The 21,549-nt window shown below is 37.5% G+C and overlaps 2 protein-coding genes across 2 annotated transcripts; one reads left to right on the top strand and one right to left on the bottom strand.

Annotated features, from left to right (window-relative positions):
• Positions 1–3,769: 3,769 nt before the first annotated feature.
• Positions 3,770–7,767, bottom strand: LOC117968143 (ghrelin O-acyltransferase-like). The gene is made up of 3 exons (XM_034915697.2): positions 7,241–7,767; positions 6,508–6,729; positions 3,770–6,096 (listed from the first exon to the last, which is right to left on the bottom strand). The coding sequence occupies exons 1-3, from the start codon at positions 7,366–7,368 to the stop codon at positions 5,145–5,147; spliced, it is 1,302 nt and encodes a 433-aa protein (XP_034771588.2). The 5' UTR covers positions 7,369–7,767; the 3' UTR covers positions 3,770–5,144.
• Positions 7,768–8,728: 961 nt separating this feature from the next.
• LOC117408436 (ornithine decarboxylase antizyme 2-like) lies at positions 8,729–14,861 on the top strand. Its single transcript, XM_034013425.3, is given in 6 exon segments — positions 8,729–8,998; positions 10,565–10,616; positions 10,618–10,704; positions 12,231–12,403; positions 12,911–12,996; positions 13,699–14,861. Coding segments are annotated over 6 exon segments (657 nt in total). The 5' UTR covers positions 8,729–8,870; the 3' UTR covers positions 13,830–14,861.
• The last annotated feature ends 6,688 nt before the right edge of the window (positions 14,862–21,549 follow it).

Genomic DNA, 21,549 nt, shown 5'->3' with positions numbered 1-21,549 from the left:
AATAAGATACAGGGAAAAAAAAACAATAGGTAAAATTTGGTTTGTGAACCCTGTTAGCCCCTTTAGAAAATACACATTCTGTGATTATATGAGGTTAATCAGGTCACAAACCCGGTATATTCTTATTTATCCCATTTTGAAAACCTTGCTGTAAATGGCAAACAGACATACACAGTAACTGCTGATATTAGTTTGTGGTTCACTCATTTCAGTCCTGTTAAAACAAAGAATTACAATGTTTCTGATTTATATTTGTATCTACGCAATGATAACGAAGTTAGAGGAAATGTAGGGGAAGGCTTTTCAAAATTGAGAGATACAGGAAGGCCAAGACCTGCATCTTCAAAGCACACGTCAAGAACATATTTTCAGTGTCCATAATATTTGATTACAGTTTCATATATACATGTATAAGGCATTGTAGTATTGGCGTTAATTTGAGGAATGTTTCCATTTTGAAACACACAACGCAAGATTACATCAAAGGAATTCTTAAGGCATATAGCCTTGGGTTTCTTTTCATCCAGAGCTGTACATTCTCAGACTTCATTGCTTGCCTAATATTCCCTAATTGCTGCTTGTTAAAAAGAGAGTTGCTGAAGGATAGCATCAGGAATGTTATTCTCTTGAGCTGGAGTTTTTACATTCCAGTCAGGTTAACACAGGAAGCATTGTCCTTGTCGATGGAGATCTCAGATCCCTACCATAGGGAGGTGTTTTTTCATATATATGAAAGTGAATAAAGTAATAGATCTTGCCAGTCAACATTTTTTATTTCTGACCTGTACTCTGAATCTGGAAACAGTTACATTTCAATGCCTTTTATATTCGTAATGCTATTTACTGTACAGCTACAGCCAAATGTTTTGCATCACCCTTATAGAATTAACTAATTTTGCTTCATAAAGTCGAATGAAACCTGCTGAATAATGTTATGTTAACATAGTGAATTACATACCGCTTTGTAGGTTTCAATATACTTAACTTAAAAAAGGCAAATGTGACATTTTGAAATCTAATATGAAATACTGCAATATCATTTAGTAGTTTATTTGATTACATGATGTTAAATAAAATATCTAAATGATGTTCACTTTACCTGCTCTGAGAGTGCTTTAACTGCCATTCTTGCAGACCTTAAAGAAGCTGCTTGCAGGGTGAGGGGAAGCAATCATTGGAGCAGTGTGTTCATCAGGAATGGTGTTCAGAAGAGGGTTTGTGACAGTGGAAATGCAGCTTAATGGGGCTGTTCAAGAAGTTGTATGCACTATCTATCTATCTATCGATCTCCGGTTTCATGAAAGGAGATAAATCAAAGAAACAACTTGACCATGTTTGTTTCATTTTTTTTTTTTAATCACAGGGGTTTTTCTCTTTGTTTTAAAAAAAAAAGATGTTTTTTACACAGGGGAAAAACACCATTTTTATAACTCTTCTGGGCTTTGTTATAGTTTGTAACTGGCCTTATCTGACTTGTTATAGCTTTTCTCTGAGAATTAGTAATTCAGTGTCCAAAGTTATGGATAACCTACGAAAACATGAGCTCCAAAGCAAAAAGAAATAAATAATAAATAATAATAAACTTCTTGGAGGGTTTAAGTTCTTCCACAAGAGTGTTTGGGAGCTATAATTATAATTAATTTTACAATGGGGGCATGTGCTGTGTCTGATATACATAGTTACCGGTATGTACATTTTTGGTATTAATCTATGAAACCAAACAACAGTGTACACATTTGTTTAGCATTAAAACAAAAATCCCTCAAAATTACCTTATTTTTGGTTTGAAGATTTGGCAGACAGGTTGCTCTCATCTGACTATCTAAAACAGACTTGGAGTGGATTTGATTAACCAATACACCTTTCCAGGATAGGCCACAGTTGGATTTTTTAGCTCATTTTACAGCTTACCCTAGATTGCATCAACCACTTAGCCATGGTTATGCCAGGGTTACTACAAACAAAAAGTGTTTGATGCAATCCAAGAGGATTCCACAGTGCTGTCAAATAAAATGGTTTATCCTGGCATGCACTGATTGATCAAGTGTATACTGCCATCTGCTGGCAAAACAACACAACTTGAGAACTACATCCACTTTCATTATCTTACATCTACTGCCTTTTTAAAAAAAATGTGCTTGTACCCATCCTTGAAACATGAATTTTAATATATGAATTGTTCATACTTAATGTGCAAGTATTATAAATGTGGGTGTGTATCACTCAGCTTTACTTTTACAGGTAAGGCCTTATCTCTTGATACCTATGGCCACTCCCTTTTATTTCTGTTGAAAAAGGTTGATATTTTCATGCATGACGACCTTATATGGGGACAGATAAAAAACGGAAAACTCTCTTCTAGTCTTTATTTGTGGACATATGGAAGAAACAAATGCATCATAGCCTCATATGAGGATGCCATGTTTCTCTATATAGAGCAATGGGAAGAAAATTAATTAAAAATATATATTTATTATGTAGCCAAAGCAACCCTGTGAAGATCGTACAAGCCTTCTGTGCACTAGAAAACATAACAAGAACAATGCCTTGTAAAACTGGCCTAGGATCTAATTGGACCTCCTGCTGTGAGGTGCAACTTGGTGGTGAATACAAAGCCTAGTCACCAAATGCAATCCCTACAGTGTGTTTGCTTAGATGCCAAATTCCTCTCTTTAGACGAAAAACAGGGTTAGCGCGAGCAGTGGCAATGGCTATTTCAAAGTTCAGCTTTTGGGGGATCAGGGGGTGGCTCTGTCCCTATCCAATCCTTGGTCTCTCTATTTGAAACTCAGCACGTCCTGAACCGTGTGTTGGTATTGTGATGTGTTGTGGACTAACAGCACCCAAGTTGAGACCTGATTTAAATCCAGGCCTCCACAGGCCAGTGCATGAAACCACTAGTATGACTTATTTTGTAACCTCAGCCTTCCAGATTTGTAAATAGGCTTCAACTGTTTCCAGAATGCTTACTCACACTTGCTGTTTTCACTCCAGCACCCACATCCTCGTAGAGGCCTTCTGAGAGTTTTAGAATTGATTTGAAAATAATGCTTACTACCCATATGGCACTTAATGGTCTTGGGCTTTCTAATTCACAGCCATTCTTTGAGGCAAAATCCTGGTCTATTGATGATTCCAGAGTTAGCTCAAATTGACTGGGGCAAAGGTTTTCAGTTGCTATACCCCTGACTTATGGGTTTCAATTCCAATGATATCAGGAAAGCCAGAATAATGGAATCACTCAAGCGATCTGTGATGCCATGGCATGAAGTGCACTATATCAGAGTAATTTCCATCATGTTGTATTGCACTATAGCTATTGTGTGTGTTGTTACTGTGCAGAGACTGTGCAAAGTCCCAATTGTCCTACTTGTGGTATAGACTACTTTAGGCCTAAGTTATTTCACTTGCAAATTTGAAGCCAGCCAGAATTCCAGCTCTCTGAATGTAAGAACTCTTAAAGCGGCAAGTGACTGTGCAGAAAGACAACCTTAGCATAATTAATTTAACAGTTTCCGTGACTTAAACTTAAAAATAAATAAAAATGGGCATTAATATTCTATACATTTTTAGCATATTAGATTGGTATTGGTCTACTGCTATAAGTGGAGTTATCTTTCCTCTACCTGTACACAGTGTGAAATGAGTTCAACTCTTCTGCTTTTACACTGTTCCACACTCCTTCTCCTACAAACCATTTATATAAAAGCAATACACAATAGTGTTTTTATTTACTCAAAAGCAGTGCTGTAACTGAGATGTCCTTTTCAAGAGTACCCCCAGGGGGCAGCAGCACTCACACAACTCATATTACAACACAATCTGAAGTGGTTATAATAAACAATAGAATTGCAGAATGGGGGTATAAATAAAACCCTGTCATTCTGAAAGAAGGGAACTACTTATCTTTCTTGAGTTATGCATATGCTAAACTGTGGTTAAAAACTAAGAAACCACTATACAATGCAACTGGACAGAATACTGTATTCTTTCAAAGAGGGTGGTTTAGAGGCAATGTTCAGATTGCCAGGGAGATAATGTACTGCTCATACATCAGTGTTTAAATGTACCTGTTGTAGGAAGATCTTTATTTAATTGTACAGAAACAACTAATGTGCATTTTACATACAGGACATACCTGCATATGGTTGTCCAGACCCTCTGGCACTCCATAAAATACTTTAAAACCCTCAATAAAATCTGTGAGATACTTCTTGGTGCTACAAAATGGTCATTTTTGTAAGGCTTGTCTGTTTCTATGGAAGGTAAAGGCCTAATTGTATGCAATGGAAACTGGAAGGTTTTATGCAAATATTTCATTTCTTACCTGTTTAATACCTATCACGTGTGTTCTGTAGATTCTCTAACTAGAAAATGCTTCAAATCGAGTGTATTTCTCTAAACCATGATTTAGGATTCATTTTGCCAGTCGCTACAGTGGAACCTGTGTGTTCTATAAACCACTGTAGAATCAAAGTTAAGCTAAACGGAATGCTTCCATTCTTAAAGGGATGGGGTATCACCCCTTGTGATTCCCTTTCAGAATGTAGAGCTATGCAAAGTTTCAAGCAGGAAACTCTAACTACACTTGCAAAAATGATGATTCAATTGACAGGAAAACCATGGTAACCATCGCCAAAAGTGAGGCAGACATTGAAAAAGGAGGTCAATACCACATTCATGTCAACCTTAATTCTGTGGAAGTAGCCAAGTACATTTGAACCTACCTCTCTTTGTAGCCTGTGTCATGCAATGCAGTTTACCTCCCTAACCTCCACTCCACCTCATGTTTGGCCTCCCAAGGGGCCTAGCAGTCTGTCTCTCTGCCATCTCTCAGCGCCAACTGAGATATATCAATTAAAAAGTCAGTGCCAAGTGTCCCGAAAATCTAGCATCAAAACCAAACAAGTAAAAAATGCTGGAAAATTGTATTTTTAAAGAATTGTCCTGTCTAAAAAATAAATAAAACACATATTGCACATATACTGTACGCTACCCTGAACTGACAAATAAAGTTGCTGCATAGATTAAAACTGGCTCTGAAACATAGCTTCAAAAATGCAAAGCAATATACTGTCAACAAAGATAAAATAACAGCTGTGAGTCAAGCGAAGTAAAACAGGAAGTGCAGTTTCACACTGTCACTACTGATGTTTTCTATGTACAAAAACAAGCACCAAACAATACAGAAGAGGAAACAGACTGATATAGGACTGGCAAATCATTCGCACAGAGGAAAGACTTCGCAGCTCCACAGTCATGATACAGCATGCGATCACTAACTGTGTTTGCACCCATGTCAGGCTTTTATACAACAGCCTTGTCACCCCGGATCCCACGTAAGGCCTTAAGTAATAATGAACACGGTAATCAGCCTCTACTGTAGCAGCCCAGCACAAAAACCCAAATACCTGTCCAGGGTGCAGACCGTGCCACCAGGCCGAAAAGGCAAAGGTTGCCAGTAATGGATAGGCTTTGCATTTCTCAAACACTAGCCTTCTGAGCCAGTCCGCGGTGGTCTTATTCCAAGTTCGAGCAAACTGCGATATTTTATGAGTTGTCTCCAGTGTCCAGATATCTGCATCCGACAGGGCATTCCAGATTGGAAACCCTTTGCTGTCATAGCCCCCAAACCCAAAGCCTGCTGCATTATTGAGCAACTCACTGAGGACCCAGTAGGAGTAATAGGTCATCTTGTACAACAGAGAAACGGACCAGATTAACAAAACACCTTTCAGATCTCTGGACTGCATGGGGTCCTCAGTGTGACTATTTATGCAAATTGTGAGGAGTGTTTTCACTCCTTCCAAACCAAGGACCAGCACACACTTCCTGGACACAGTCCACTGTGGGTTTGGTGGGGGGGTTACATTGCAGAGTTTCACACAGGATGTGAAGGTTCTGAAAGAACACAGAGGCCCACCAAGAAGAGCAGGAAAATAGAGCAGGTAGCTGAGGTAAGGCAATAGTGAACTGAAGGAGATGTAGTTCCCTGTTCTTGTGTCTCCCGTTTTCAGCTTTCCTTCTTGAATGTCTAAGGACAGTGATGTGACTCTTTGGGTAAGCAGCATCAAGGAGGAGACTGCAGCAAGTAGCCTAAAAAAAATAAGAAATATAAAAATATATACTTATTTTTAAAATCTGTTTCCAGGGTAGACCCCATAAGGTTGTCAGGCACTTCATTTTCCATAAATGGTGCAATAGCTTCAAAAGAAACTGCAGGTAGTAGTCTAAATAAATATATGGATAATGAAGTTATAATAAAATAACTTATACAGTTTAATTATTCGTATCATACAGCACCCTATACAATGTAGAATGACTTCCTTGACTGGGAAGCACATTTGTTCTTTATCTGACTCCCCGAAAATTAGTTTCTGCAATGGTGACTGGTAAAAGATTCCATGTGACACCAGTCTTAGATGTCACCATCGCAGAAATTAACAAATACATGTATGCATAGTTGTGAAAGACAGTTACGCAAAAGAAAAAAAAGGACCCCTGTACCTGGGGTCACCCTCCTGAAGCTGATATTCTCTGTACTGGAGGAGAAGATGCCATGAGGTCTGCCAGCCCATCTGTGTGAGGAAAGCCCAGGTGTGAAGATGCTGGGAGCTGACAAAGTGGATAAGCAGCACAGAGGACACAGCAGGGATCAGCACAACTAGGCAATAGGGTCCCATGGTAACTACAGCTAGTAGAAACCCTCCGAGCATCAAGTAGATATACCTGAAAACACATAGCAAAGAGAAGTTACTATGTATTTTTAAATTTAAAATAATATATTAACAAGGCAGATCAGCTTTAATCGAAAACACACCGATGGATAATAATAAATGTACTTCTATATCTACAGTATATGTACATTATCAGCTAGGAGTTACCTATAAATGTTTGTTTTAAACATGCATTATTTTCCAATGCAATAATACATCACTTACAGATTTTAAACAGTGTCTAGCTACGCTGATTCTTCTAGAGTCTATGTTCAGTAATATACAGTACATTTTAAAAAGAGAACCGACTGAAACAAAAACTGGACCGTTGACGGTACTTGAGGACTAGGGCTGACAAACACTGCAGTGAAACATTCACACCATAAAAAAAAGAGAGAAAACAGGAAAAACACGAGGACCTCTAGTTGTTTGTTTATTGCCTGAAACAATATTACTGTGGGAAAATATGCAATGCAAACAGTCTCACAGTATATTATTACATTTAGAACAGGAAGAAAACTTACCTTGAAATCAGAGGGAGGCATCCAGTTCTGCACAGATAATAAAATAGGAAGGAAAATGGAATGGCAGCACACTGGTATAAAATGAGTGAATGAACATCAAAGAGCAGAAATATAAAATCCATATTCATATAATATTGGTCTTTATATATACAGTATATATAACAAGAGACAGAAATGCCAAACTTGCTGGTTAAACTAATGTGTATATATATAATAATGGTATGACTATGTCACTGTGCAGTTTGTGGTAACTTTTATACCTACATATGTAGACATAATGTAAACACCTTGAGGTGACACGTATGGTTGTTTCCAGGAACAGCAAGAATTTGCTTCAAAATTGTTATGCTGCGCTGCAAGAATAGCCTGTCCTATGTTTATTTAACAGCCCATTAGGTCAAAACAAGTCATAGTTCTCTTTACATAAAGCACATTCACATGTTTAAAAGCAGGTTATTTATTTTGCCAATAGTGTTTGATAGTTGTATTGATACAAAGAGCAAGTCCATTTTTTTGTGTTTCCTTTGAAAACATACCATTCATTTAACTATCCATGGCTATGCAAATATGCAATGACATATTAACAGTGTTTGTGAAATATGGCAAGCTTAAAATACGAAATAATGAATGAATAATAGAAGGGTTCATGTCAGTACAGTCAAGGGCATGCAACTGTATTGACATGTTTAATGCTAATACTTACAGTAATCACAATTGATCTATGGAATGCTACATCTTGGTAACCACTTGTGCAAATAGGCATGTTGTTATGACATTCTATTGCAAATGCTGTGGATGTAGGTCAGGGTGAACCTTTAATTATGTAATCTGTTATTTGTACATACTTGTTTATAAACATGTCAATAAAAAGTGAATACCTGCAATGCTTTCTTGTTACTGGTGCCTTTCTTGGTAATATGTGAAGGAAATTGAAATAATTGCAGCATCTGTAAATATTAGTACAGTAATGGCTCTGATTACTAGTATAACGACCCTTGTTCGCAATATTGAAAACTACAATCATTAAAAAATATATCCTTACCTGCATTTTTTTCTGTGTTTAACAAACAAAATGTAAAACACAATAACGTGCCATATGGAGCAAGACAATTCAAACCTAATCATTTTGCGTAAACATTTAATGAAGAATGCATTTTCTAAGTCAGAGAAATAAAAATGAATATATTTCATTATTACCTTGTATTAATAACATAACAACATTTTATTGTGTTACATAAAAAATAATCAACCATTGTCAGTTATCTGTACCCATATTCGTAATAAAGATATTTAATTTAATATGAAATGCATATGCATGTTTGATAAGTTTTAACATCAAAAGTGTTTAGCAATAGTTAGTATATGTACATACGCAAGTATTTTTACTTGTCAGTAATTCAGTAATTCCGTATTAATCTGTTATTAATTTTGTAATTTTCCATTCCCCGGTCTACCCCCTGTTGGTGATGGGGCCTCACTGCACTCTCTCAGATATTGAATTACTTGGTTTTTTTTCTCTGAACTGCAGCAGTGTTTTGAGAACGATCTACAAATTCAGTTGTGTTTCATTCCTAAACCGATCATCGCCCTGTAGTGTACAGCCGCCCGCCTGTCCTCTCACCGAGGCCGGATGGTAAAATCTAACCTCCAGCGAATCTTAAATAGTCATTGCTTTGCCCGAGAGAAAGAAGGAAAACAACAATATCATCACTCCATGGCTTCTTTAAGGAACAGTAGTATTTGTGACATGATGGACAAGTAAGTGAAAAGTGGTGGGGTCGGGTAGATTTTTTTTTTTTTTTGTTTAAGAAAATAAGGTTAGTAATTAACAACATTAAACGTAATCACTGCCTAAGACGTATGCGTGTTTGAATGTGTTCTGTAAGGGGTTGATTGTGTTTAATTAAAATGTGATGTTCCGAACAAGAAGTTTAATGCGTTTTAGTGTTGTGGCCCTGTTTCTTACTCTTCCTTCCTTGTAGTATTTTTTATAATACGACAGGTTTTAAATTACAAGAACGTCCAAATAAAACCTCATAGAATGCACTCGTCGGGTATTTAAAAAGTAACACCATTGTAAAATAATCATCATGGTTTTATACGCAAATAAGAGTCGTTGTTGAATATTAATTATGTAATATGATGCTTTGGGGAATTGTGTTGATTAAGGCCGTGCTATTACGGTTTTTTGGGGTCCCCCCAATATCTGAAGCAGCTATTGTTTTATTTAACGTTGTCATTTTGTGGCGACTGAAGTCTTTTCGTTTTATATTGTAAATACGTGTATTTTGTTTCCTTTTATTACTGTATTTTTTAAAGGCCCTTTTCAGGCATCTACGTCACAATAGTTGCTAGCGCAGAGCCAGCCAATTTGACTTCCTGCCCGTTTTGACGTCAGTTGTTTCTATGGCTAACAATATATTTGTATAAAAGGCACAGTGCATGCCTTTTATAACAGAATGCACATTTTACGCAAACAACTGGTAAACAAGTTACACATTCGCGAATAATAAAAGTCCAATTTATAAATTGCCGAAACCTTGTCTGCAGACTAGTTGGTATACTGTTTATAGCTAGTGTTTGTATCCTGTTTTACGGCTAGTAACTGAACGACCGGCATTTACTGAAACCATGAAATTATGATAATCATCTCGCGGAACCCTCTCTTAAATTCATGACAATCTATGATATTAATATAAAGTCGAGATCTTCACTACATATTTGGCAACAGTATGATCCATTTTCAGCCTTGGCCTTTACAGATATTGGTACTTTTGACCAATTAATCGGTTACATAACACATAACACCTCTCTGGCAGGTGTCTTTTTTTAATGTTATATTCTAATTTTTTAAGTAATGCCATTTGAGTTTTTAGGTGCCTTCATTGTTTTGTGAGGAATATATTTTGAAAAATTGCTACAAAATCAATCCAATTAAGTGTTCATGCTCTATTTATATATTATCAAGTCATAGGAAAGTTTGAACGTTTCTGTAATCCAAATGGGTTATTCTGAAGGAAGCAAAACAAGTTTTTAATTAAAAGTATGCTGTTTTACACCATTTAAAACTTGATTAGGTATTTTAAATACATTGAACGCATATACCTGGTATATCTATTTACAGTTTCAATCCAAAAATGAAATTGACCCTTTTTTAAATCTAAAGAATGTGGATTTGCTGCCAGAGAGGAGGTGGGATGGATTTATATAGTGGAACGTAATGCTGTTGCACTCAAATACAAGGTTGTCTCAAAAAGGGAGTGTGTAGTTATTTATTCTGATAACATTGCCCCATTCTCCCTCCCTCCCTCCCCTCCCCTGCAGCTTGTCTGTTCGCTGTACCAGTACCTGCGGTCCGGGGCCTCTGTGGTGCTCCTGATGTCCCTCTCCCACCACTGAAGATCCCAGGTGGGCGAGGAAATGGTCAGAGGGATCACACTCTTTCAGCTCGACTGCTGTATTCGGTATGTATTGCCTCCTATTCAAACACGCAGATTTACAATACATTTTTAAAGCAGACATTTAGAAATGTACTGTGCTGTAGTAGAGGTTAGGAGGTGCCTGTTATGCTTTTTATAGGCCCTGTATCAGGCTTAGGGAAGAAGTCAAATGACTTATTTTCTCTCAAGAATAATGTGAATTTACAGGTAGGTATTTTACAATGGCTGCAAAAATGTAATATTGTAATTTTATAAATGTGAGCATTTATGTTTAAGAAAGGACTCATTACAATAAGCTACAGTGTTTTACTATAGCAAGAAGTATACCTGTGGGCAGCAGTGTGGAGTAGTGGTTAGGGCTCTGGACACTTGACCAGAGGGTTGTGGGTTCAATACCCAGTGGGGGACACTGCTGCTGTACCCTTGAGCAAGGTACTTTACCTAGATTGCTCCAGTAAAAACCCAACTGTATAAATGGGTAATTGTATGTAAAATAATGTGACATCTGTATAATGTGATATCTTGTAACAATTGTAAGTCGCCCTGGATAAGGGCGTCTGCTAAGAAATTATTATTATTAGTCATGTAGGTCATTGCCCCTTTCTACTGGTAAAGCCACCTTCCTGCCTTACTCTGGCAGCATCATACCAAGTACCTGCATATCAATGTAATATAAATAATTTTAACAGATAATGTATATTGTAAATGTTTCCTTTTCTGAAACATTAGAATTTGAAAATATATCTTGTTGTGCCACACTGGAAGAATGTTGCTTAAAGATCTGATCTTGAGTAAACTGTTTGTATAAATACGCAGGTGCAGACGGCTGATTCTAATAGATCATACTTAATTGCATTCTGTGAAGCAGAGCAGTAATTTATTCAGCTTTGATCTAATTCAAACATTTCCTTCAGCACAACATGTTCTACTAGAAAAACTAAAATGAGATTTTATAGAGAAAGTAAGACATTATTTGGCTGGTGGCTGATTTGCCAGGGTAAATTAAAGGTGCGCAGGTTCCCAAATATCCAGCTATCTGTTTAGAACATGGCCTTTTCTTATAATGAGAAAAGGTGCAGGCTTCATCAGATAACAATTAGATTATAATGGGTGTGGGGGTTGAGTATACTGTATACAAAGGATAAGAAGTACAGTTTAAAGTGTGCCAATAGTTCCTAATGTGTGCCCTGTTCAATATGGTAGTGAGAGTGTTCTTGAATTAGCGAGGAGTAGAGGTAGTTACAATACCAACTGAAATACTTAACAACAAAGAAAATCCTGACATGCTTCACATTTACTTAGGAGGAGGGCTACTGAAAAAACTGAGGCTTCCTTACCTTTTTCTGAATCCTGTCAGTTTACTAAGAAATTCCTGAAAAACATGACGCACACTGTCTGTCATCCTATATTTAATTGTAACAATTCTTCCAGTAGTATGGGATACATACGGAGAATTTTTCCAAAGAACAAAGTATTTCTTTTCTTGTCTTGATTTTGGTATGATTTCGAACTATGAGTGAACCGTCACACTTTTGTTCCTCAAAAAAAAGGATAACAAGCTGACTGTCACCGAGGAGTCTGATGTGAATGGAAGGCCCAGGATACTCCATTTCCAGACCAGACCAACTGACAACAAGGTTATCAAGTGGGATGCGGTACTGAACAACAATAATCTGTACATTGAAATCCCCTGCGCTGTGTTACCTGAAGGCAGCAAAGAAAGGTGACTCCTTCTAAATCCAATTTGACACCGCCTGCACTCATGTGCATCAGATGCCTTTATGAGTAGTCCACTATTAATGTGCACCCTTCGTTCTGGGGACATTTTCAGATTTGTGTCTATCAATAGGGCATGTCATGTGCAGCACAACCAGCTGTAGTATGAGGTTTGTCTTTTTGTCAATTAGTCTCCCAGTAAAAAAGGACAATCTGGTATGCTTGTGATTGTTTTGTGTTTCGGGGAGAAGGGCTATACAGAGATCTCAACCGTATATTTTCTGTAAGGTTTATAACATCTGTTGGATGAAAAGGCTGAATGCAGATAGACAGAGTCAACTGTGGTTATTGGCTTTGAATTTTATTTAAAAAGAGGAATAAAATAAGCCGTCTGTCATGAAGATTTTATTATTTTATAGTTGTATCAAAAACGTTGAGGTTGTATTGAGAATATGTAACTGTAAGAGCATTTGGTTTATTGCAGAATGAATAACTGTAGTTTTTTTGTCACCAGTTTTGCAGCTCTCCTGGAGTGTGCTGAAGAACACCTGAACGTACTCAATGTTTTTGTTTGTTTTTACAAGAACACAGATGCTCGAGGTGAGTAGATGCAAAAGAGGTGTGTGACTAAACAGTTACATTACCTGTTTTCTCATGTTGTTTGATACAGATTGGTACAGATTCCCTGCAGTATGGACAGGTCATAATCAAGTATGGTAGTGAGATAAACCCCATGCTACAGGTGTAAATTAAAAACGATACGGTACATCCACAGAATATACAAACATGTAGCTGTTGGATGTTCCTCCATAAATCCCCAGATGATTTATCACTGAACAATTTGTAGTACATAATGTCTTAAGTTTGATAAGAGGTTCTATAGATACAATCATTTTTACATACAATATGACAGATGGATGGTCAAATGCCAAGTCTGATCTACATTTTTTCTAGAATTTTTTGGTGCTTCACTTGTTTTTTTTTAACACTATTACAATGTAATACTACAGATAAACTGCTGCATCCTGGATTCTTTTTGTAGGCCACATAGTCTAGTTGTTGATGAGTTAATTTGAACTGCATCACCAGGTCATTGGGTACTAGGAAGCAGCTGCAACCTTTCATCAATAGTGTTGTTTGAAACATGCGTATTTCACATTTTAAACTACAAGAGTCAAACAAAAAAAAGGTAATACCATTTTGAAACATTGGTCAGAACTCCCTTTAAGAACCAAAAGTAAGAGACAGAGTGTGTAAATAACCAGTTGACATTAATGAAGTATCTGTTTTCATTGTGTGTAGCAACACTACTTCGGACCTTCAGCTTTCTTGGCTTTGAGATTGTGAAACCAGGCCATTCCCTCGTCCCCCAAAGGCCAGATGTGTTCTTTATGGCTTACACCATTGATGGCGACTCATCTGATGAAGAATGAAGAAAATAATAATAATAATAATAATAAATGGGTTCGTTGACAGTTTGTGACCCAAATGCTTATTGCCTTTTGTGCTTTTGTGTTTAATGACGTCTTGTTTTTAGATTATTAATGATACCAGTTTTGTTTTTTGATTTATTTTTGGTTAAAAAGCAAGTATGGAGGAAACATTTTTTTGTTTGTCATTTAAGTAATGAACATATCATCAAAGAAGTTTGTGGATGTTTTGCATCACAGTTACCACTACTGCAATTCACTTTAAATGGAAGGGAATAGTTTCTTGAATACTGTTGATTTTAAAAATAAATGTTAAGGGATCAGAGAGGGTATTGTAACTATTTTATAGTTAAAACAGCAGCCAAATCTAAATAAAATGTATTTTTTCCCTCAAGGTAATTTACTAACCCCCTGCATTACAGTTTTAGGGTGGTGGTATTAAGATTGATTACTTTTTAGATCATTAAAATTGACCCTTAGTTATTTTAAATAGGTGTAGTAATCTATATGTTTAATGGGTTTTCATGTTCAGGTTTAAAAGAAGAAAAATGTCTACATTACCTTAGTCTTTAACCTCTCTCTAAAAGTTCCTAAAATATCTTTAAATTAACTTGTTTGTGTAGTGGTAGATTGATATCAGTACTATGAACATACAGGGATTTGAATTGAAGTTTGTGTCTCGTTATTGAGAATCATGTTCATCCAATTGTGAACCAAAATACAAGACAAACTATGCTAGAATGCAAGTGTGTGCGTGTGTGTGCTGTGTATGCTAAAATGAAGGTCTTTGTCTGCTTAAGTTAAGAATTTATATTTTAAGGTATGGGATTTCCTAGGAGATATAATTATGATTTTCTTGGATGATTTGATATTCATAGTGGTAGCATTCTTTATGAATTTCTGCATGCTGTATTCAACATATGAAAAATGGGATTGTCATTTATTGTCTTTTTTAAAGTAATAGGATTCACCTGCTTAGTGGCAACTTTATTCATGTGTTTCTGTGCTAAATAATAAAAATACAATTAAAACTCAGGTTGTTTTCCACTTTTTATTATTAATTTAAAGCTACAGTATCCCACAATCATTTGGTTTTATACTAAAATCTAATAACTGGGTGACTTTAATTTTTGTGTTAATTTATCCTCTGTTTTGTTCTTGTGTTAATTATTTTTCAATTTATTTTAACATGTGTTTATCTAATCTGAAACTGTACCTCGTGTGCTTTCTTTTTTTCTTTACATGCCTTCTGAAAGACTGGCACACTGCAGTAACAGGGTGTCATGCATGTCAGCTGCACGTTTTGCGAAACAAAACACAATATAAATGCTGTGTTATACGAGACGTGCTTTACAGGAAATAAGTTTCTGCAACAATATACTCAGAGATTTCTGAAACAATATACTCAGAGCTTTAAGAATGTGGAAGTGGCTGCACATGTAAGGGTTAAAACAGTTTTAGGCATAGAAAGAAACTCATGTATTGATAGTTTAGATCAGCTGGCCGTCAACTGGCCCTCACCTTCTCCAGGGCCTTCTGCCCCTCCACCCTCTCTGTCACCCCTCTGGACCTTTCTGATCACTATTTCATTTCTTTTTCTCGGTCTCGCCCCTCTCTCCCTACTCCACCTTCCCCCACTGTCACCTCCTGCCGTAACCTCCGCTCTCTCTCCCCCTCTGTCCTTGCCTCCACTGCTCTCTCTCACCTCCCTCCTATCGACTCCTTCTCCCAACTCTCTGTAGACTCTGCTACCTCCACCCTCTGTCCCCTCACCTCTTGACCTGCCTGCCCTGCCCCTCCCCTCCCCAACCCTGGGTCTCCTCTGTGCTCTGCTCAGCAAGAAGCAAACTGCTCTGCTGAAGAGAACCAAACTCCCTGCTGTCCTAGATCTCTACCGCTCCCTCCTCTCCTCCTTCTCCTCTACTTTCTCCTCTGCTGAACACTCCTATTTCCAATCTATTATCCAGTCCTCCACTAACAATCCCCGGAAACTATTCTCTACCTTCTCAACCCTCCCCCCACACCCCCCTCCTCCTCCGTCCTCTATCTCCTCTGACGACTTTGCCTCTTTCTTGTCCTCTAAAATCACTGCTATCCGCAAACTCTTTAACACTCTCACTCCCCCCCACCCCCTCCCGCTCCAACCCCAACACCCTGTGTCTCCCCTACTAACTCGCCCTCTTCTCCTTCTCTCCCCTCTCAGACTGACTTCTCCTCCCTCCTCCAGGGCCAAAAAACCTCTCCCTCTTACCCTTCCTCTCTAAAACCATTGAATGGGCAGTACACTGCCAGCTCTCCACTTTCCTGTCTCCCCCTCCTCTGATCTCTCTATCTCCATTCCTCTGGAATCTACCATGCTCTCTCCCACCTCCTCAGCCAAGAACCTCAGAATAACCCTGGACCCCTGCCTCTCCTACTCCCAGCACATCTCCATTCTAGTATGCACCTGCCATTTCTTCCTGAGCAACATACGAAGAATCCGACCAACTACTCCACGCAACTCCTCATCCAGGCTCTGGTACTCTCCCGCCTAGAGTACTGCAACTCCCTCCTGGCCGGCCTCCCTTCGTCCGCCACACGTCCGCTCCAGCTCATCAAAAACTCTGCTGCTCGACTGGTGTTTTCTCTCCCTTGCTTCTCCCACGTTCCACTGCTCCGCTCACTCCACTGGCTCCCGATCACCGCTCGCATCCAGTTCAAGACTCTTGTACTAACTACCGATACAGACTGCACCCAGCTACCTCCAGACCCTCATCTCTCCCTGCACCCCCACCCAATCTCTGCGCTCCACCTGCACTAGAAGACTGGCTTTACCTCCTCTACGCTCCCCTGCCTTCAGAGCCCGCTCCTTCTCCGCCCTCACCCCGCAGTGGTGGAACGACCTTCCTACAGATGTCAGGATTGCCCAGTCCCTGACCACCTTCCGGCGCCTCCTCAAGACACACCTCTTCAGACAATACCTATAAAACTCAACTTTTCCCTTCTGGACAATATAACACTGCCTTTAATGCACTTTAACTTGCACTTATCTGCTCCCTATTTTACTGTATTTAATCCTGCACTTAACCCAATCTGTAGTATCTTGTATTTCACTCCCACTCTTATCTGACCCTGATGTAACTATCAACACTGTTATTTGCTGCTGAACTGCCCCGATATCAAATCATACTGTGTTTTGTATTTGCTCTTATTAGGCCTGAAATCATTGTATTTTGTATCTTGCTCTTAATTGTACTGTAATTCTTTATGTATGTTTTTTGTATACAACTGTAGGTCTGCTAAGAAATAAATAATAATAATAATAATGATAATGATAGATCAGAACTGTCCAAACTTTTTTTGACAGCACCACATCGATGATTATTTTTTCAACATATTAAACAAAGCAAAATAAAAAAAGGTTTGCTCAGAACTTCCTATTCGTGTGCCCATTTAACAGGTTCTGTGTTTTAACACTTGCACAACATTTGTTTTTGCACTTTGATCTGCCAAAAACTACAGAATAACCATCCTTCAATCAATAGAGCCGTACTGTAGACCCACTGGACAGCCCTGATCTCATGTATACATGCCTTGTTTTTATATTGGGATGTCAGTACTTTAAGTACATTGATGTAGCTGAACTGCTGCATGCTGGTTCCTTTGCTGTATGCTGCATGGTTTGCTTCTAGACGGTTGGAGTCCTACACCACAGGAAGTGATTAAATACTGGAAGAAACAGCAACTTTTCATCAGTGGCATTGCCTTTGAAATCTTCACCTATTTCAAATTATAAAATGCAAGCAAAGAAACAGGATCCTCCACTGAACAAAAGGGGGACCATTGCAAATATTGTTAGTGCCTAGAAGGGGAAATGGATTTTAAAACCTTGGTTAGCTCTCTTAAAGGATCAAAAGTGAAGGTCAGAGTAAAGACCAGTAGTGTTGAGATTGAGGTTGTGAAACCAGTTCAGTCCCTTATTAATCATAGAAATGTAAAACTTGCAGGACACAATAGGCACAAGATGGTAGTGAAATGCCAACAAATGTATATGACCAGTGGGGATGCCACCAGACGTACAGTATTCTATAACATTACTTCCATTGCAGTGTTTCATTATCAACTAACCCATTGCAGTTCACACTAAAAATCTGGTGTAAAGCAAATGTTTACCAAGCTACTTGTTTGTTTATTCACACATTTTAAACCATCTAACAGGGCCTTCCACTACTGCAGAAACTTTTTTATGGGCTAAAGTTGTTCTGTAAACAAATAATGTGTATGCATTTATGGGACAGATTTGCATGTTTTTAAAGATTGGATAAACTATTCACATATAACAAGGTATTTAGTGAGCAAGGGGTTATAAAATGGGCAATCGATGACCTCACAGTCATTCTGCATTTCTAGAAAATTATAGCTCTGCCATTCATTCTGCAGGACAGGTTGCTCTTTCGATTTTTGCATCTATTTTAAGAGGAGACTATTTTCCATTCAGGGGTATCAGCATATTCTGCAAGCATGGGATGTACTAAACACACACACGTACATATATATATCCCAGCTAAAAGGTCAATATATGCCTTTCAACCGTACCACAAGAGGGCAGCACTTTCTTACATTTTGTAAGAAATGAACAAGTAGCTACCATTTTGTTTAGCTGACTTTGTATGTTTGGTCATGGGACAAACATTATTTATTTCTTAGCAGACACCCTTATCCAGAGCAACTTACAATTGTTACAAGATATCACATTATTTTTACATACAATTACATTATTTTTTACATACAATTACCTATTTATACAGTTGGGTTTTTACTGGAGTAAAGTAGGTAAAGTACCTTGCTCAAGGGTACAGCTGCAGTGTACCCCATCTGGGATTGAACCCACAACCCTTTGGTCAAGAGTCCAGAGCACTAACCACTACTCCACACTGCTGCCCGTATCATTTGTGATTTACTTTTGTAGCAGATGTTAATTAACAGCACATTGCTGGCTGAAAAAAAAAACTGTAAATCCTTTATTTGCAAAAAGCTTCCCTTAACTGGAACACCATAATTAATACTTAACCTTCATTTGAACACTACCTTGCCTCCTTAAATTGGGTTTTTAAATTCAGTTTTCCACAAGCAGAATTACATATAATCAACACTGACATGGGTTTCAAAGCTTTTGTCTTGTGTGTAGAAACCAGTTTGCTTGCAAAAGCTAAGTTTGTTTTTCTAAAAGAATAATGTAAATATTGCACTGGTGATTAAAGGATTAGACCCTATAGCAAGTAACACAAGCTCAAGCCCCAAGGAGTATTTGATGATTAGTGTTTGTTAGTCCTTAACACCTAGGCCAGAGGTCCCCAGGGAGTTCCTAAAATCAATCCCCACATTAAGTGTTAAATGTTCCACATCTGAAGTACACAATGCAGAGCATTATAAAACAGATTCCTTTCCTAACAGCATTCATGCTAAAATGAATCAATCACTGTTGATATGTAATGCAGTCCAGTTTGTATTTATGCCATTCATTAATTAACTCCTTTTGTTTTTAAAGAAGAAACAAAATGTTTATTTTACAACAAAATTAAGAAATATAATAGAGGCCGGTTGCTGTTTTCTTTCAGTTTTGTAAAAAGGTGGAATTTTCTCCTAAGAATGTAGCCCATTAACTAGTATTAACACTTTAAAATATGCTTCTAATAGTATACAGCAATATGTATTCTGCACTACTAGTATGCATGTTTTAGTCCCAAGCTGGCTGTTTTAAGGCCAATATATTTACAGTCAGGTCTGTCCCTCAGTTACTTGATCACTTAATGAGTGTATTCTTAAATTCCACTGGGTTTAGGAATATTATGCTCCTATTCGCAAAATCTTAAGGAATGTTTTGAGAAATGTTTTTAAGGACTTTATAAACATTATGAGAGGTTAAACATTTCTTTGAAAACTTTTATTCAATTAAACATACGTGGATTTAAAAAACAGTGCTAAAAACTGTCCTTAAAGTTGAATATAGCTCATTGTTAGAAGTCAGGGCTGCGTTTGTATTTGCTCTGATAGCCCTGCATGCTAATGTCTTCTGTGGTGCAGCAATCTAGAAAGTTGTAAAATATATCAACCGGTCCAATAGTCTTGACAAATCATGTTTCGACATACATTGATTAGTGTACACTTTGTTCCTAGATAGCAGAAAGGTGTGTTCAGTGAATGTGAGCTGAGTGCTTGACATCGCACTGAATTGCCGGTGCGTACAGGTTCTTTCAAGCCCAAACCATGCTAACTAGTCACGGGCTGGAGCACATCACATTCTAGACACAATTGAAAAATGTCAACTGAGTGTGTAAATCTGCGAGATAAGTGAACACTGGCCCTTTATCTTTGTCTTTGGATATATTCATAGTAAACGAACTGCGCTTGCTCACAAATGACAACTTCTGCTAAGAAAGCAGGGAAACACCCATTCAAAATCTGATACGTTATGCTGTTTTCGGTCCTTTATATCGTTTTTAGACATATTTTCATGGTGTTTTTGGTCTTTTACACCATTTTAAATATAATGTATCATATTTTCCAGTCTTTTACATTATTTTTTAATGTAATTTATCATGTTTTTCCACCATTATGCAAATAGTATAGGAATATTTATCATAAGCAATACATTAGGTCTTGTCATATTTTTTTTAACTTGTATGCGGTGACTGTCTTATTCGTCGTGAATTGTTTTTTTTTTCTTTTACTATTAAAACTGAAATTGGTTGTCTGTTTTAAGAGAAATTGGTTGTCTGTTTTCAGTTTAAGTTTCCAAAAGGTTATAATTAACTTTGGCATTTGCTTTAAGTTTTCTTACAAACGTTATAACTATAGCTTTGTATGGAGGAGGGTGGAAAAATCAGACAATTTAAACAAATGTCAGGATAAAAAGAAAAACATAGCTATTGTAAAACTGTTCAGAAAAGGTAAGAATATCTAAACTCCCATAGAGAATGTATTTTCTTATGAACTTTTTCCAACAGATTAAGTTGTTCCACATCATGGAGGACAACATTTAAAAAATATTACTGTATCTTACAAAATGAGAATACCCGGATGGTATCTCAAGATCCCAGAAACAAAATATAGGAAATATGTGTGCCTAGTTCTCTTTCGAATGTTCCTCTTTTTGCCAATAGAAAAGCACTCTTCAGATCGCAATTGATTGCATCTGTACCAAAATCTGACAGCGTACAATTTTCGTACATTACATGGATCAAGTTTCTGTACCATATCACATTTTGATGATGTACCACTTTCAGACACTACCCCGTGCTACATGTACAGAGAAGTAGGGTTTGTTTTAAATCCTTGTATTATCTCTTGCTCGTATCCATGTTCTCTCAGCAGATGACAGAGAAGTGGCAATGCAACCTGTCCATCCGTCTTTGTTTGAACATATGTCGGATGTTTGTTACCGACCTACAGTAATGGTCCTGTAGTAGCTGGAAGCTAATAATCAGAAAATATTTTATACAAACGTCTTTTCCTTGTAATAAAATTCAACACACGTGATTTGTTTACTAGCTATATTATGTGTAATTGCATTTGAGGTCTGGTAAATTAAATAATCTGTTTTCGTTTTGTTTTTTTTGTTTTTGCTTAATAAAAACAAAGCACACGCAAGTGCTTAAAAGTTATGTGCAGGAAATAAAACTTTAATGCAGTTAACGGGGGCTTGTCCCTACGTCAGTGAGCTTTGCTGAATCGATTGGTTGGT

This window comes from Acipenser ruthenus, chromosome 2 (genome assembly GCF_902713425.1).
Source record: "Acipenser ruthenus chromosome 2, fAciRut3.2 maternal haplotype, whole genome shotgun sequence".
Lineage (NCBI taxonomy): Eukaryota > Metazoa > Chordata > Actinopteri > Acipenseriformes > Acipenseridae > Acipenser > Acipenser ruthenus.
The sequence above is the reverse complement of the archived record's forward strand: the minus strand, read 5'-3'. Positions and strand labels throughout refer to the sequence as shown.

Excerpts from the sequence above, each read along its gene's own strand:
- LOC117968143 (XM_034915697.2), bottom strand. The coding sequence starts at position 7,368 with ATGAATATGGATTTTATATTTCTGCTCTTTGATGTTCATTCACTCATT. Across the intron at positions 6,730-7,240 it reads TGCCTCCCTCTGATTTCAAG|GTATATCTACTTGATGCTCG; the intron begins GTAAGTTTTCTT and ends ATGTGTTTTCAG. Across the intron at positions 6,097-6,507 it reads CTTCAGGAGGGTGACCCCAG|GCTACTTGCTGCAGTCTCCT; the intron begins GTACAGGGGTCC and ends TATTTTTTTTAG.